Source organism: Mustela nigripes, chromosome 1 (assembly GCF_022355385.1).
Source record: "Mustela nigripes isolate SB6536 chromosome 1, MUSNIG.SB6536, whole genome shotgun sequence".
Taxonomy (NCBI): Eukaryota; Metazoa; Chordata; class Mammalia; order Carnivora; family Mustelidae; genus Mustela; species Mustela nigripes.
In genome coordinates, this window is record NC_081557.1 from 169,341,465 (window position 1) to 169,360,537 (window position 19,073).

General features: G+C 39.3%; 1 protein-coding gene across 1 annotated transcript in view; it reads right to left on the reverse strand.

Annotated features, from left to right (window-relative positions):
• DKK2 (dickkopf WNT signaling pathway inhibitor 2) overlaps nt 1-10,723 on the reverse strand; it is a 104,463-nt gene extending 93,740 nt beyond the window's left edge. The window contains exon 1 of the mRNA XM_059395047.1: nt 9,801-10,723. Coding sequence (XP_059251030.1) covers nt 9,801-10,022 — 222 coding nt within the window. The 5' untranslated portion in view covers nt 10,023-10,723. The remainder of the gene's footprint in view (nt 1-9,800) is intronic.
• Between the last annotated feature and the right edge of the window lie 8,350 nt (nt 10,724-19,073).

Consider the following 19,073-nt stretch of genomic DNA (forward strand, 5'->3'; position numbering starts at 1 on the left):
AAACCACAGGTTTTGATCAATCAGTTCAATGAGTCATGACCAGCATTTTAGAGAGAAAGAGAGAGAGAAGAAAAGAGAACAGAAGACTAGCATAGAACGGAAGAGAAGGGCTAAAATTTTAAAAATGTCTCACTGCATTACCCATCATAAGAATATTTGTTCGAAGCTTTTGTTTCAGGTGTGTGTGTGTGTGTGTGTGTGTGTGTGTGTGTGTGCTGGATCACAACATAAAGTGTGTCTCTTTTTGTGCACTGCCATCAGAAAAATTTTAAAGCCATTGACCTCTATCCTAGATGATGCTTGGACAAAGGTCAAGCAATCTGTGTTCCCAGAGCCCACCATTATTTTCTCCCCTTCTTTTGTGTGTTCCTGCTGTTCCTGCACAGACTCTCTCCAGCCAGGTTTTTTGCTAATCATGTCACTAAGTATCATGACTGAAAAAATGAGCAAGGACAATACATGCAAAGCCACTCTCCTTCATTAATTTTGTTTAAATCCTACTGACACAGTTGTCATCGTGACATTGTATTCTTTGACAATACATTTTGACATATAAAATTCAGAGCTGAAAAAGAGCTCTCTATATAATTTATCTCCCATTAGCTTTGAAACAACTGAATTTAATTCTTCTGTAGAGCTTTGCTATTACAGATTTAACAGAGAACATTGTTTTTGATTATTTGGAAGACTTGTATTAGAAGTCAAATAATCAAAGTTCCAGGAGAAATTCTTTTGCCACAGGCACTGACTGTAGTACATTGGGGCAGATCAAGAAACATCTTCTGGTGTGGTTCCCTCATATACAAAATGAGTTAAACTAGGTGATTTCTACTGTATCTGTCAGCTTCAACTATGCCCACTTTAGTCTGTGGTACAAAGTCTTGATATACTTTATGATAAAGCTTCTCTTGGTTCTTTCCATAAAAAGTTCTCCATCTTCAATAAAAATGAATAAGTACATTTGAAGAATCCTCTTACATAGTTATCGAAACACGTTTAAGTCGGTCAGATTGAAAGTAAATGTTAAGGAGGTTTTCCCACACTGAAAATTAACAATTATTTCTAAAATAGCAAATAGCATAAAAATACTCTGTGGTCAGTAGTTCAAGCTACAAAAATAAACATTATATATTGTTTAAAATGTGCATGTACATAGTATAATATGTAATGTTTAATAAGTATAAATTCTAGATTTGTGCACATTCTAATCAGACATGAGTTGTTTTAACAAACAGGTCTATCATAGAGAAAAAATGTGGAGGCTATTTAAATCCCAAGCAATCAAATATGTAGGGGGTTCATGGGAATCTACACAGCTTTCATTCATCACCAGTGAGTGATGAACCTACCAGGGCATGAGAAGAATTTGGGCAATGAGACTTGATTCTTATGGCCTTCATTAGACTAACCTAGGGTACTTTTTACCAGGTTTTATTGATAGTCTGAGAAATCATGAAGACTTGGTTGTCTGACTCCTGACAATTCAAAGTTAGACATAAAATGTATTTTTTTTTTTTTATATTTTTGTTTCTTTCTGGAAAGACTTCCCAAACTGGTGAGCAGGTAAGGGGGCTCAGGAGTTCCAACGAAGGGTAGATTTCTGCCCATGTGACAGATGGCTCCAAAGAAGGAAATCGTATCAGCCAACGACAGAGAGTGGAGCAGAAAAAGAAGAGGACTAAGGAAGGGACTTGAGGAAATGTCCACATTTATGGGCAGAAGTTTGAGGAGGGATCAGTGAAAGAAGGGAGGAAGGGAGGAGAAAGAAAGGAAGGAGAGAGAAAGAAAAGAAGGAAGGAAAAAGAAAGAGAGAGAAAGAGGAACAACCCAAAAAGGAACATGGAACTATGTAGCCACAGAAGTAAGGGGATAAATAAAGTATGAAGGAAAGACTACAGAGTACAGAGGATGATTTTTGGAAAGAAGACCTTGGATTTCCAGACATAAATTAACCCAATGCCTGCTGAGCCAAGTTTCAAAGGGTTAAGATGAAGTGAAGCTAGAATGAGCAAGTGAAGACCATCATTTGAATGTGAGCTGTCATTTCAGTTAGTTTTAAATGACAATTCCCCCACCCATCCTCCCATTTGAATGTAGTCTTCTAGCTCATTATCAAATAGAAACACCTACTGGCAAACAGCTCATTCCAGATACATTAAAAGAAATTGATCACATACTTCAATGAGATGACTTTCACTCTTCATTTAACATTGTGAAGTTATTTCCAAATGACGTGCATCATGAAAGAAATAGCTCAAATAAAACTAAGAAAGTGAAAGGAATGGAATGGGAATAATGAGCTCCAAATTTCTGAGTCCTCCTGGTAGGACAGCCGACACTCAAAGAGGCTTGTAAACCTTCCAAATTCTCAGCAAGCTCTCTGGGCTCCAGACTGTGCAGAAAGTGTCAAGAAACCTGCCTTTGCAGAGGCTATCTTACTTCGGAGAATATCAAATTAATGCTGTTGGCAGCAGACTCTAACATGTTGTTCAATTATTTTGGTTCCTGTGGTTAAATATTGCCATGCCGGTTAGGACCTTCACTTACTGCGATTGTATTTTAATGTCTGCTGTACCCTGGCTTCTGTGTAATTTCACCAATTACTCAATTACATGCTATTTTGCTTACTTCGTAATAGACAGCACTGACTCGCCATCCCTATGTTCACATTTGATACACGAAACGTGATAACATACTTTTGTGTTTATTTATTTTGTCTTGTTTTATTTTAAATTCCAGGCCTTGGTGTAATTGAGTTCATTTGTTTCCCTTATGACATCACATGCATTTATTTAGCTAGCCCTGCCCAATTTGTTGGGAGGGCAGGGAAGACTGTACAGCCACTTTCTCTTTCGTGCCTGAGCCCTTGGCTTACCTATTTCTGTAATGGTAGTAGTAATAATGACATTAGCACAGTAAATAAGTGTACTTTCCTCTCCCTCTGGCTCAGTCACATAAGTGTTATTACTTTTATGGTTGCTATTGTTATTGTATCCTACTTTACATATTAAAAAAAGAACCAGAGATTGAAGTGCCTTTTTCTTTTTCTTTTTTTTTTCCATTTTATTTCTTTTCAGTGTTCCAAAATTCATTGCGAAGTGCCTTTTTCAAACACATTAAATTGGTCAGTGGGTCAAAAGTTAGAACCTATTTGGAAACTACAGTGCTGTGGTGCTGCTACAGGTCCTCTCACTCTCTGAAAGGCAGCTAGGAGGAGTCAAAAGTAAGAAAGATGCCACAGCAATAGTAGGCTCTCAACCTAGATAATTTTTCCCTATCTGAGCAGACTATGAGTGATGCCAGCCAAACCAACTCAGAGAAGTCCCTGAGAGGGCCTCTACCTGTTGTCAGTGGGTACCAGGTGGCACTCAGATGCAGGAAGATGGATACTGGGGAGTGTGTTTTGTCTTTCTCTTTTTAATGCTGTGTGGCTTAAACAAACTGCATAACCTCTCTGTGCCTCAGGAAAATCATTGTTTTATCCTTTATAAAATATTTCATTATTTTTAAAATAAGAATGATAATAGGACTTGCTCTTTGAAGGGCTGTTAAGAGGTTCAAAAGAGTTAATTAAAATGAAACATCTGGAGCAATGCTCACTCACTTCCTTCAGTTTCTAGAAAAAAGAACCTTCTTATTTGGAATGATAAAGCATAACATGGAGAATTAACATCTTTTAGGAAATGTTTGGATAGATCTACCATTTTAAGAAATCAGACCTACTAATTGTGATGCTTTGGCTTGTTTTGCCACTTACTATACTTATTCACTCATTGATTTTTATATATTTGTTTGTTTTAGACAGGGTGGGATAGTTAAAATTCATTTTGATTATGAAATATGTAACTATTCTCTATACCAAATTATAATATATATATGGAATCAATTAATTTAGCACTGTAATATATTTAAAAGGATATCTGATGCACATTTGTCCCTTTTATTTGTGGAGGTGAGAGAAGTAATGGGCTTTTAAAAACTTACTACTTTTATGTTTTTTTCTGATTTCATTTCTACATTTATTATTTGGAGCACATAGATAAATCTAGACTAGTATTAAGATCTCATAAATATAATCTGTTATACAGATTCAGTGGTTGTGGAATCAGTATCAAAATAATAATTCTATTTTTTAGTGCCTACATAAGCTAATTAATTGAGTTAAAATACATCATTTAAACCTGGTGATTCACAGACCTGTACCCCTGGAGATAAAAACATATGTTTATAAAAAATAAAAAATTAAAAAAAAATACCTATATTAGATATGCTATTGAAATCCCTCTGCCTTAAAGTTTTCTCTGATTCAGCTTATAAGGATTTATGGGATGAGCTCTCCCTAAGGACATTTGATTAGAGGCTGGTACCATTCAAGTCATTGGTTTGAACCCAAAGAAGTGGGTAGTGACCCAAAGTCGCTAACATGAGAGACTCGTTGGGAAACTACTACTTAAAATATTTGGGTGGTGACTTTTCTTCCTGTGGACAGATGTTCCTATCAAAAAAATCTCCCGTATTTTATATTAGTTGACCTCTTCATTTGGGAGAATGACTTATTTGTCCTGAAAAAAAAAAAAAAAAAAAAAAGACAATAATTAGAGAAAAATATGTTGCTGTTCTCTAGTTCCTGGCAAGACTGGACAGAGGAAGAAGAGAAAATTAACCTCTGCTTACCTTACATGATAATACTAAATTTTCATTATTCATTTCCTATTTAATCTTTCTGTGCTGTCTTAAAGCAATCCTACACAATGCAAAAATCAATCCATTAGCTATTATTAATTTTGTTTCCTTTTGCATCCTGCCAAAAAACTAGGAGCAGTTTTATCTCCTTTACGGATGAGTACAAGTAACTAGACTACCAGGGAATCACAGGTAGAAATAAGATTATAATTCATTTTGATGTTACATCAATATCAAAGTATGAATAGCCAGAAAAGAGTGAGTCTAAAATGTAAATACATTGAGTATTATAAAAGACCTCTGTAATTTAACAGGTTATTTTAATATCCACTCAAATTGGTTGTGCAGGGAAAAGAAGAGGAAGTGGCAATATTCTCCTAGAACAAAATATATCAATTCCCTTTCTATTACATTGTTTTCTCTACTTTAAAAACTATAAGATCTGAAACATCTTAGGAGGAGTTTGCTTTAGCGGGGAGTACTAAAGAAGATTCTGGTAGGGTCAAAGTCACAGCTGGAGTGAGTTTAAGTAAACTTGTCCCTTGCTCTCTCTCCTCTAGCACAAAAATAAAATGATGGATGCTCAAAGACTATCGTTAAAATACTTTTCTTGCTATTCACGGGGTCACCTTCCACTTATACCAACGATCAATATTTCTCTATTATTCACAGTGAAGGAAGAGGAATCTTGCTGTGGATTGTTTCAAAATCTTTCTATTTTGGAAACTTTAAATTTTGAAAATGATTTGCATTCCCGATTATACATAGCGTCAGTTGATGTTCAGAGGAAATCGTGTATATTTACTCTCTAACAGGAGAAAGTTGGGCTGGGGTTTAAAAAAAAAAAAGTCACGGATAATTTCAAAAGCGAAGTGTTCACCTATAGAAAATAGACTATCTAGTTTACATACAGTTGATTTCATAAGTGTTTACGCATACAAGTAGATGTGGCACTTTTATTAAAGAAAAGGCAATACACAAATATTAGTGCTTTCTAACAGACTCTCTCAAGCTTCTGTTCCGATGCATTTCAAGCATTCTTTTTTCACAACACAACTTCATCCAAACCTATCCAAATGTCCAAGTTATATGAGAAAATCATGGAATCTAAATTTTTTTCAAAGCAGTTTTCAGTTTCTTTTTAGAGACACATGCCCGAAAGCTTTATTTACATTTAAAACAATTATTTTCCACTCTTCTATTCAAAACTTTTAAAAATATTTTAAAATCCTATAGCATTACATTCAAAGTAATATGCTTATCTCAAAAAGGCAAAGCAAGAAGTAAAGAAGACTAAAAAAGTACTTTCAAACACAAATCCAAAAGGTATTTCCACTTACCAAAAAATAAGAAAGTGAACTGCAAAGATAAACTGAGTTTTTAAATTGCTTGCTTTTTAATTTGTTCTTAACGGTGGCCGATAAAATTTGATTACCTCAAACTCCAGGGGTGATGTTGAACAAGTGTACTTATTCAGAATTCATGTATCCATATATTGAAGGTTTTATTTAAAATTCTTTTTAATTTAGATCATTTTCAATAATCTCTTTAAAAACTGAAATATATTGACGTGTATATACATTAGTTACAGTCCACAACTTAATTTATCCCATATACCTATACATATATACACTATCCTTTAAAACCTGTAAGCAATAGCTGAAAAAGAAAGTCAAATTAAAACATATGTGTGAATAATTCAGCAAAATCATTTTTGCTCTTTCTGTATCAATCACCTGAATACTGTCATATTCAATTTTCTATGTCATTTTCCATTATAACTTAAAACTGTCTTTGAAAGCAAACCTAAAAATGAGAACTGTAACACCTCTGGAGAGCAATCCATTGCCTTTCTAGGCTCTCTAAATCTTTCTTGAAATTCAAAGCCATCTTTTCCAGGAGTGACTTACAAATAATCCACCTTGCCTCCTGAACAAATTGAATTCCTATATTCTATATAGGAATATATTCTATATATTCTATATTCAATATTCCTAATTCCTAATGCCTATATCCTATATTTCTTAGAATGTTTACTTCATATGAAAACAGACTACACTGAATCAAGAAAACATTGGGGCCCATTTTGTCTCATTTTCACTTTTGTAGATTAATGAATTATTAAATCCCTTCAATAATTTATTCTGCAATCACAATAAAATCTTTATTTTAATTATCTATTCTGAAAGTAAGTCAGAAAAAATAGATAATTATTCAATTTTCACTTAAGGAAAAGAAAACCAAAGACTAAGTTTCTAAAGTGCCTCCTTGAATTTGCATCCTACAGTTTCCTGTTCCTGTATCCTGTATCTCTGAAACACATATATTTCAGCATCAGTAATCAAGGATGGAGAGGAGGACAAAAATTAAATGATCAGGCCTCAGGATGACACTACATAATTAGCTGGTTTGATCAGCTGATACTTTATTTCCGATCTTCTCAATCTATCATATTTTTCTATTTCCGATGGATAAAAATTCAGCTCAGCTACAATTCAATTCTAGGTTTTGTTTTGTTTTGTTTTGTTTTTTCTCCAAAAAAGGATGTGGCATCTTCCTGTTTGAACAGACTTTCTAACTTCCATTCCATTACTTGAAAATTAGAGTCCTAAGAATCTCAGAAACCACATAGCTAGTAGAATAAAGAAAGTAAAGAGACACATAAATATTCAAAAAATTCCTCTTTCTACTTCAAAGAAGATAGATTTTTTTCTGTTTGTTTCTTCATAATAATATATATTATAGATCACCCACTAAGCACTCCAGAAGCCAGAAAATAACAAAAGATAATCCTATTTTCCATCTATTTTACTTCGATTCAATTCAGTGTTTTATATTACCACTATCTCTCATAAATTACCATTTTCTCACAAACCCGCCATCAAATCTCAAGGATATATAAATAAGGAAATATAATGATATATATTCCACGGAACTGCTAGGTTATGGAGAGTATACAAGAATTTTAACTTGAAAGATGGAAAGAAAGAGAGAAAGAGAAAGAAAGGAAGGAAGAAAGGAAGGAAGGAAGGAAGGAAGGAAGGAAGAGAAGACTAAACTCATTTGTAAAACAAATTTTTCCATCTGAAGACATGCAAATAGAGTTGCAACCTCTTTAAGGAGCAGATATTTGGAGAGAGCAAAAGAGACATATCAAAACATAAGGCATAAGCTAGATTGTGGGCGGCAATCTTCAGTTTAGTCCATGTAACCCCACGGCTAATGACAGTTTTGACATAACTGATAATTTGATTCAGGAACATCAAGTGTTGGGGCCCAGTGGTGACAGAAGCAGAAAGCCTTTTATAGAATCTCACAAATGTACATGGATGAGAATCGAAAGGAACCTCAAAAGGTCCATCCCTCTGTCCTTCGCTGAACTAAATAAACACCTAGCTCTCTTCAACAACTGATAAAATGAAATTTGAAGTCAGTAGTAGAATTGGAGAAAAGGCTTATGATTTGGATTGACAGCATCCTTTCTTTCCAACCTTTGCCTCATCTCATGACAATAGATATCTAAGAGAACGTTATGTCCATCACTATCAAAAGTATCAGGGTGTTTAGGAGGGAAGAGTAAAAGGGAATGAAAATGGTCACATGAATGTGGAGGTAGGTGCACATGTGTGAGAATGTGCAAAGGATATGTATGCTTGTAGTGAGTATGTGTATATATAGTTTATTTCCCTTAAGGTCTTGAAAAAAAATCTTGTGATTGTAGACTTTGTATTTCTTTGAAAAGATAGCTGAAATGGTTGCCATTTCAAAGCCTAAGCCAAAGAATTTCAAAACCATTTCAAAGCATTCTGGAACTGCAAAACTAGCAAAATTGTCCCCGTGAGAGGGCAGTAGGGGACCAAGCGCTGGGCAACTTTTCCCTCCCTGTCCATCCAGGACTGGCCCTTGCTCTCATCCCTCACCTGCTGTCTGCGATAGAGGCAGGGGCAATGGCGGACACCGAGAGCTCGCATGGGGGCTGCAGCAAGCTCCTCTGATAAAACAGAGAAACCCGGGCTCCCTGGGGCAATGAGCCACTTCACGGGTTGACAGTTGTGCTGAGAGGGGTGAATGCTGTTTGGCAAAGGAGCTTTCACTTTTGGCTTCCTACAAAAGGAGCAGAAACGGGGAGCTGTCCTGGTTCCCAGTGCCCACAAGGTCCCCCACTCTTGGCCATTGCGCTCCGACCACAGCAGTGCGGAGGGTGCACGCTCGTTATACGGTGTGTATATGTTTGTGTAACATTTTGCAAGCGACTGTCAATGTATCTGTCTGTGTGACAGAGAGACTCCCTTTTGCAAAAATGCATCCGGGGTCCACCTTGCTATATCGCAGGCACCCGGGTCGCCCGCGTTAAGATGCTATCACTGTCCCTTCGTCAGATAGCTCCCACCTGAATGATTTATGAGGCTAGAGAAAGAAGTGAGAGATGGAGAGTCTATTCAAGTTTTCTGCCTGTGACCTCACTTCTTTGAAGGAAGAAAGTGGTTGGGAGGGGAACAGAACCTGAAAGGGGGTAAATTCCCCCTCTAGATTGTGAAATGTAACGGTTGAGAGACCAAGATTTGGCCCCTGACTGTTCGGATTGGAAGCCCATTCTGCGACTTAGCATTAGCTTGTGCGCTTTGGGTAAATCTCTTAATCACTCCTTAACTCAATTTTTTTTCATTGGCAGAAGGGGGAAAGTAACAGCGACTAGCTCATAGGGTCGGGAAAATTAAATAAAGGTAAGCGCTTAGAATGGTGCCTGACACAGAATCTTTGCTGTGTGTTAAACTTGCTATTAACATTATCGTCAGCATTGCCGTGATCATTTGGAGAAGGACCATTCCCCACCGGTACACACTGGATCTGGATCTTGTACCTGTCCAAGTACCCAAACAGAGGTGGGAGAACCCCCACCCCCCCGCCCCCCCCCCCCCCCCCCCCCCAGCACCAGCAGTCACTAGCCACCCGCACCCACGAAGATCTGCTTCTGGGAACCCCTCCCCAGCTGTGGTGCGCGCCCGCACGTGGGGGGCGCACTTGAAAGGTTGAGGGGTGCAAAGGCAAACTACACGCTCCAGAGCGCTGGTGCCTACCGCTGTTGGCTGTAGAGTGTATTTGGAGTGTTTTCCTACCTGCCCCAGGTTTTTGCCCTTCTTACTGCCGCCGAAAGCCAGTCCTTGGTATGTGCCCGCTGATCGATTGGCGGCCTGGGCAGGCGTCTCCCCGCCCAGAGAGGACTTGATGGAGTTGAGTTTGGCCCGCGAGCTGCCGAGCTGTGAGCTCTCCACCATCAGCACCGCGGCCAGTAGGAGCAGACAGCGGGACGAGTCCTTGCCCCGCATCAGCGCGGCCATTTCCCGGCGAGGGGTCCCCGGGGAGGCACAGAGCCCGGAGTGGTGCGGGTGCAAGGGAAAAGAGGACCCCAACACCGGGGCCCCTCACTCGGGGTGCGGGGGCTCGCAGGCTCTGTTCCCCCGACCCCACTCGGCTTCGGGGGCCCAGCACTGTGTGAATTCAGTCTCACGCCTCTGACCAGGAGCGAGAGCGACCCAAGCAAGACCCGCTTCTCCACCAGGGCAGGAAGTTCTGCAGGAACTGGAAGCAATCAAAGGCGAGGCGCCTTCTCGCCAAGGAGGCGTGACCCGAGGTGCAAGAAGACCCAGCCCCACAGACCGCACTGCTTCAGTCGCTCCTTGCCCCGCACCACGGTGTTCCCGCCGGATCTCCGCCGTCCGGTTCTCTTAATTGGCTCTGGAGGGCCACACCAGTTCCTTCGGCCTCAGTTGCTTTTCTCTCCTCTTTTCCTTCCCGACCCTTTAGTCTCAACCTTTGCAGGACACAATAATAGCGGGCGCTATTGGGGGGGGGGGGGCCCAAAAACGCCCCAGACCGGACTGTCGAGGTCTGAGGAGAGCCGAGGTCTCCCACGCGCGCTGGCACAGTCTCGACGAAGTGTCGCTCCCGGATTCACACCCGGCAGCCTACCGCAGGCAGAGGCGCGGCAGTGCCCTGGGAGCGGTCGTGCGCGCCGCGCGGTCTCGCTCTCTCCGTTTGCTCTCTCACCGCCGCCCCCTTTGCTTTTTATAGCTTCCCACAGTGGTTTTTTTTTTTTTTTTTCTCCGCCCCCAATTCAAGAGTGACAAAGAGTGAAAACGTTTCTCTCACCCCCCCCCCCCCACGTCCCCGCCCCCCTCCTCTGCTTCCCCCTGCGGCTCCCCCTCCTGCCTCTCCTTTTTGCCCCCCTCCCACACTCCTCTGCTCTCCACAACAACTGAGAAAATGGGATTCATTCCCAGGGGAACGTGAGGCCTCCTAATTCCTGACAACAGCTCTGGCGGGTGGAAAGACCTTTGGAAACAGACGGAGGGCAAAAGTGGAAGTGGAGAGGGGCAGGTTGCCACCGCCCTTGGGAACCGCCAGCGCCTTTCTTTAGGTTTCCCAACCCATCTCCGGTACTTGACTCCTAGAGGAGCACTAGAAAAGCCCCATGGAAGGTTTGGAGAAGTGAGCATCTGGGCGTACAGAGCATGCGGTCTGTACGCGCAAGGGCCCAAGCTGGGTTTTAGTCTGTGCCTCCCAGTGTGTATGTGAGGCTGCGCTATGTTGTGCCAGGGGGTGCCCAACTGACGTGGACGGGGACTTTGGCACCGGGGAGAAGAGGACCAGAAAAAAAGGGAACGATGTACTTACGCTCACCCGGGAGACGTTTGGAATTTTCTAGTCTCCACCTTTTGTACCCCGCAAATTCACGACCCCACCACACAGACGCAGCGTACGTTTACGTCTCCGCGGGGTTGGGAGAAATGGGGTGCCTTGAGTAGTGTCGGAGGATTTCAGTCTCAAAGCTTTACCGGGCATCTTTACTGCGCTAGAGGAAATCCCAAACGGGAATGATGGGAGGCAAGGAAGCCTTGGAGGTCCTGCCTTCCTCAGCTCCCTGCCTCTTAGCCTCTGAGAATTCCCCGGGAAGCCTTCCCTGCCAGCCCCCTAGGCTCCTCAGGTCCGATTTGCCTCTGAGAAGGTGGAAAGAGGTGCAGAGAGGGACTGGGACGCGCTGGCGCGCAGCGCTTGGGGGCGCCAGTGGCAGCGGCCCGCCGGGGTGCGGAAGCACTGGCAGGAGACAAGCTGTCCCAGGCAAGCACAGGGCTCGGGTTTGGAGCGGTTTGGTGGTTAAGCGCCAATGTTTCTACTGCAACGGGAAGGGTTGTTGGGGAATTGTTGCATTTATCCTTTTCATGATCTAACGCCTGTGCGCAGAGAAATTGAGACAGTGCCACAAGTTGGCAGCTAACAGCTAGAGAACGAAGCTGATCTCCTGAACCGCCTTATAGATGGACCTGATCTTCAGAGCCGGGTTCCTCAGTTTTCATACCTGACGCAGTTGCACACGACCATGTACAGGACAATACAATGGACATATTGTCTCTAAGTGAGAACGATAGTGACTCTTTTCCCCAAAAAAGGGCTGAGTTCTAAAGTGTGAATTTATGGCTGGGTTCTCCCAGACAGCACCCACTTTGCGTATTTCCTGCCCTGATCTGTAAGTCTGTCTGGCCTGGAATGCTTCAGTTTCAAATTTATTTATTTATTTATTTAAACACCACAAGCAAAAGGGCATTAAAATTTAATGAACCCTCTGGAATCTTTTCTTATCTTTGACTTGCTTATGTGCTTTCTTAGGTTAGAGATTTCCACATTGATTTTTTCCCCCCACTTTTTAAAAATATCCCTAGGAGTGGATTTGTAAGGACAAAGGAACCATTCCAGGCACTAGTGGAAGGCAAGGAAACTATTAATAAATACTCGTGATTCACTGTTTACACTTTAAAGAGGGTATTTTCTTTTCCTGGGATATTCCAGTTGGAAAACATTTGAGTAAAGGAGAAAATTAAGTTAGAAGACTATTGGTTAGGAATTTTTCAAGGGTATTTTAGAGCAAAAGGAAAATTCAAAAGACAACTAAATATGTAGGGAAGAAGTCACCCATTTGAAGGTTGTAAATATCCACCATCAGCTAAAGAAGGAACAAATGAACCAAGAGAAGATACTTTGCCTATTTCCATCAGTTCCCTCTTTCCTTACTTCCAACCAAAGCAGGATCCCATATAGTCATACCTAACTCTTGTCAATGCTCTGCTGAAAAGAAAAATGATATCAAGCTCAGCTTCTTTACTCTCACAAAAGCCTTCAGCTCTGAGTATCATGATAGAGATTATCTCAGAGGCTTACCCAACACCTTACAAGCTCCAAAAGCAATTTTTTACAAACCAGAGTTGAAAATCAAAGTTCACTTTTATGTGCACAAATATTTTCCCCCATATGTAAAACTAAATCACACTATGGAATCAAATGCTACCACATACATGATTACACCAGAAAAAGAGGTAAAAACTAATTGCAGTCATGATCCAAATGTTCTCCGTAAAACTGTATAACAGAAACAGACACATATAACCTACATGTAGATAAATAGATATGCATACACAAAATCAACTAACTGTAAATAAACATAATACTTTGGATTATTGTCATAACCACACATGTGTTTTCTCATGTATGTTTTTATAAGTCTGAAGATACAAACTTTATATTGTACTTGGAAAAACATACTTTTATGCATTTTGCAATAACATCATTAGGGAGTAAACATATAAAAGCAACACTGTACAGAAGTAAGGATAGGGTTTTCTTATTCAGAAGAAAGTACCTCTATGAACACTTTTTCCTTTGGCCATATTTTCCTTCTTTGCTCCTCCAGTCAGCTTGGTTCCATCAAAAAAAACCACAAGTATCTTAGTAGTTGTTTCTGGGTCCTGGTTCCCTAAGGTGAGCTAAGGGCATACACATAATTCCTTTATTCTTATTTTCTACGCCATTCTCTCTCTCCCTTAATTGGTAACCACTTCCTACATAAGTCTGTTTAGCAGTTGTTCATCCGTTCACTTCATATGTATTAAGTTTATGGTCCTGAAGATGCAAAGGTGCTAAGTCAGGGCCTTGGCTACGGAGAGGCTTGTGGTCCACTCTCAAGGCCTTGCCTCACTGAAATCTGCCTCTTGCCCTTCTCAGGAGCCTTCCTCTGTTCTCATCTGCTACTGAATTCTGCCAACCTCGGTCTCTCACAGGGTATCAGGAACTTCTGCATTAGATTGAATTCATGCGACTGTGGAAATAAAAGAAATTAGAGATGTCCCCCAGAGTTTTTCCTTTCCTTATAAGTTGCATGTACACTTTTAGAATGTACAAAGAGACAATATTCTTACATTTGTGGTTGAACCCAAAGAAATGACACTAGTGTGGTCATTTTAGGTTGTTAAGAACGGAAATATGGTATTATGGCAAATTTGGAAAGGGAGATTATATTTTAGTAGCTCCTTTAGAACACCAAATCATCTTGTCCACACAGAATAGACACGACAGGCCTTCTTCTTGTTGGATGTTACAAGATTTTGAAAAATATGGTTATGTGAGTTTCCTCTCTCTGTAGTAAACAAGGCCACCTGGTTCTCTATTTTAGTAATGCTCAACTCTTTGGATCTTATCACATGAGAATTTCATATTTCTCACTCTGCCTATAAAATAATAGTACCATATGTTGCTGTCAATTACATTTTAATTAACCTTCAGTAAATGTAAGTTAGCACTGGTATTGTGAACATTTTTTGTGTTTCTTGATAGGACTCATTTCCATACCAGATAGAAAATTTGCATTTCCTATTTGATCCCTGCCATATTTTCAGCTACTAACTCTTTTCTTCCTTGATTTCATGGACAACAAGACCACCTAATGAGAAAAAAAAACCGCATCACTCACAGTTTAGGTGCTAGCTATACTTGACACAAACACATACAAGTGAGATGGTTTAAGGGATTTCACAGTGAACCAGAAACATAATTCCTTAGTTAATGGCTTGGGTTTTGATCCTCAACATATTAATCATCTTCTCAATATGTTATCTGCCACTCCAATGAGAATTATTGAACAGATTCCCCCTAGCAGCTGAGCCCAGCTAATAAAAAGTGAGCAAATATCATAGTCAAAAACTCAAGTGGATTAAACTCTACTGGTTCTTGTGCATGTGAGAGGCCTTTGGTGAAATGGAAATTAGAAACATTCTCCAAATGTTGAACACGAAGCCTTTCCTTTTGCAGTGTGCAAATTTCTGCTTGTTCTAGATACTGCGAATCCTTCCTGGTGGTCCATTTACTCCCACTGCTGAACTCTGGCAGGCTGTTTCAAGATTCATCTTTGGAAACTACTACACTTGGCTGTGAAAGGAAAACATGTTTAACTCTTAAGAGAGGTTCATTGTAGAAATATCATCTTGGTGAGCAAGAAAACAAACAACTTCTCAATAATCTGGACCAGGGGCTTCCAAACTCTGCTTCTTAGGTCTCCAGAGTTCTAGAGAAGTTAGAGCTGCTGTATTTTTTTTTTTTTAATTGAAAGGGCTCCAGAAGCGTGACTTTTTAAATATCTGTTTTTATTGTTGTATCTATTTGGGGGAGGAATGTATTGGTTGATTGGTTGGTTTTAATCAACTGTTAACTACTAAGATTTAGAAGCCACAGTGAGTTAGGCAAAATGTTCTATGAGCCCTCAACCTGCCAACAACACGATGGATTGATTTCTACCCTGTTATTATTACAGATTATTTCTAAAACAAACATTAGTCAAATGGAGAAACTATTGAAAATCTGGCAATTTATCCAGTCAGAAATGATTTGGTCACTTGAAGTAGAGAGTGTTAAAAAATAGAAAGGCAGGGTAGCTAATCCAGTCATGGTACAGTGTGTTTTTTCCCGTCAGTTTTCTGAACCTATGACTAATGACCAAGGAAAAACTTCGACTAGAAAATAAATTGTGGCATAGATTAAAAAATAATGTGAGAACTATTTGCAAAAAATAAGAATATAGGTTCCCAAGTGGCAATTTAAAAATCTGTGTTTGAAGCATAACTAGGGCTTGATAACAGGGAATGTAAATTGTGTTTAGTTTATTTTTGATGATCAATTTCCAGTAGATCCTACTTTTTTATACTGTAGGAATAGGCTGCAATGCCCACAAACAATCCAAGGTATGAAAAGTTAAGATATTAAATACAGCTACCTTAAGGAATTTTATAGGTATCTGGCTTGGAATATATAGAAGTAATAAAACAACAATAATAAGCACAATATATTAAATGCTCACTATGTACCAGCTTGTGAAGTACTCTACATGCATTGCATGTATTAGCTCTTTTTTTAAAAAAATAAAGATTTTTATTTATTTATTTGACAGAGATCACAAGTAGTCAGAGAGGCAGGCAGAGAGAGAGGAAGGGAAGCAGGCTCCCCCCTCCAGGGTCCCGGGATTGAGCCCAATGTAGAGCTCAATCCCAGGACCCTGAGATCAGGACCTGAACCAAAGGCAGAGGTTTAACCCACTAAGCCACCCAGGAACCCTACATGTGTTATCTCTTATTTGGGTCCTTTAGTTCATGCCTTTAAAACAGTGTCCAATATTAAAACAATACTGAACAAAGAGTAACTGGCTCTCATTTTAGATGTAATGCCCAGTTATGGCAACAATGTGGAGCACACCTGAAAAAGGAGAAAATTCCATCACTGCAACAGAACTTAACACTGATTCCTCTGCAGGAGCTTAACTTGGTACGTGACTACAAATAACATCTAGAATAGAAGTAGTGGGTACGTATATTACATCTTTGTCCAATGTAGTAAAGCCTCATGGAAACTGGGTGTTCATTTAACAGAGAACCAGAAAAGGCTCTCTGCTGTAAAGATGGTGTCTTAATTTGTTCTTAGTCTGCTACTATAACAAAATACCACAAACTGGGTGGCTAAAACAACAGAAATTTATTTTCTCATCGTTCTGGAAGCATGAAGTCCAAGATCAAAGTTTTGGTAGGTTTGGTTTCTTCTCAGGCCACTCTTCTGGGCTTGCAGATGACCACCATTGCCCTGTGTCCTCACATGGCTGTCCCTTTCTGTATTTGGCCAAATTTTGTCTTCTTAAAAGGACACAAGTCATATTGCATTAGGGCCTACCCTAAAAACCTCATTTTAACCTAATCACCTTTTTAAAGACCTTATCTCCAAATGCAATCACATTCTGAGGTACTGGGGGTTAGGGTTTCAACATACGAATTTGTGGGCAGAACATAATTCAGCCCCTAACAGATGGATTTATAAACATAGTGCATATTAAAACATTTGGACATTTGGGGAAGAAGTAAAATTTCTGGAACTCTACCAAAGTTCCTAAACTTAATGTGGGAGATGTGTCATACGTCCATTTAAAAATGTTATTTAAATTTGTCCTATTACATTTTACCTCTGGCCTGTGTTAATGATATTGAGTTCCTCACCGTGCTTCTGTGTGTGAATTATGGCTGAATATGAACCCAGCTGACTGGGTTTGAATATGATTGTCAAAGATTCCACTGGGGCCCTGATAAAGAAAACAAAGAATACAAGCTATTTGCCAAGAAGGTAAGGTCATTGTTACATTTAAAAACAGCACTTTGTTAATGAAAGATGGAAACAATAAAATACAGGAGTATATGATATGAAAATGAAATCATTGTAGATCAAAGAAAAAGGAAGTGGCAATCAAAAATAGAATGATCTAGCAATCAGCAAGTTGTTCTGTTACTAACTTAATTTGTCCATTTATTTAATTTGATTTGTTCCATTTACTCAGTAAATTAATAGCCAGTTGGAATCACAGTACCTTTAATTAATTCAAGGCAGTGCTAAATATGTGGAAGCAAAGGGAATATCTAATTTCATTGAAACTGCTCTTGAAATCATATTTTAATATATGTGCACTTTGACCACTTAGTTTTTAAATTATCAAGAAATCTGAGAATAAGCTCAGATTTAGTTCCGGTTTTGTTTTTGTTCTTTCTGAAATCCATAAAATGCTATTTTTGTTGTCAGTGTCAAGAATATATGTGCAGATTTGTATATATCTAAGATCAAATAAGATGGAGAACATAGCAACTGTTTCTATGTTCTAAAATTGGGTTAGCCTTGTTCTCCAATGCCAGTGTTCTATTGCAATTAATAAGAAAATGAAATTCTCAAGTCTCTTATCAATGGGCCTTTTAGGTATCAAAATGTATTCTATATCTATATGATCTTAACATTAATAGAATTATTCAAATTTTGAAAACTATCCTTTTGTTCTACAATACTGAATATATTTCTTTCCTCCACTTAACATCAGAGCTGGCACTGGGGCCCTTTCTAACATGAAAAGCCAAGATAAAATTCTAACCTCCTAAGTACTATTTTCAAATTCAAAGAATGGTCTGATTTTCCCTCTACATGTTTGCATAATTCTACAAGGTGGTTCATTTAAAAAGCCCACACTTGTAAGTTCTGATCAGAAGTTATGCCTATTAAAATCTGTCATATTTCATTCTCTTTAGTCAAGAGTAGATACAGTCTAAGACTGTTAATTATAAGTTAATTTGTATACTATCTGCCACTCATTTGTAAAGCAGTTTCTGAATATAGTACACGTGGTCATCTGCTTTTCTTTTTCCATGGCCATTTAATATGAAAATGCCTCTAAGTAAACCACTCTAAGTAATGCCTCTAGGTAAATCTATACATATCAGGGATGCATATTCTCTGACAAGAGATGAATTCCTATCAATGATCCTACACAGTTATTATCAGTCTACGAAGACTAGGAGAGGTCCAAGTTAATGCAGCAGAGGGCAGTAATGCACAATTATCCGTAGTAAGAAAGATGAAGAATTGGAGATCATTACAAAGTAACTTTTTTGGAGAAAAGTATTTAGACCTTTCCTATGCCAGGGTTAATGGAAGGGAGAGTCCTGATGAAATAATTCGTCTGTTTTTCTCTTGAAGATGTTTTAATACTTCTGAATCCTAGATTTAAAAAGATTTTTTTTTTTTTAAAGAAAGATTTTCCTTACCCAGCTTACACACAAGGAGCCATCTTTCTTTAGCAAGGTCAGTGCAGTGGTTGCCCATGTGGCACTAAAGTCTCCTGTAAAAATTCTTCCTAACAACTCAAACAAAAGCAGATAAACAATGTTGAAAATGGTCTAATGACTGTGCAAAATGCGTTAGAAATGAACCACACAATTTAATCTTACTACCACTTTATTTTCAAACTGTCTTTGGCTACTTGAAAAAAAAAAAAATGCAACAAAACCCCAAGACCTCAGTTCTTACCCTTCTTTTAGCTTTTGTGACTGCCCACCACCAACACAATATTTGCATCTTTTTCCCCCTGGCTCTTTACAATGCTACTTCAACAAGCTGCCTCCCTCCTCATTCACTCTGTCCTCACTTTGTCCCATGTTCTACTGCTTGCAATAAACATCAAATAAAGGGGCCCCCACACAAGGGTTAGTGTT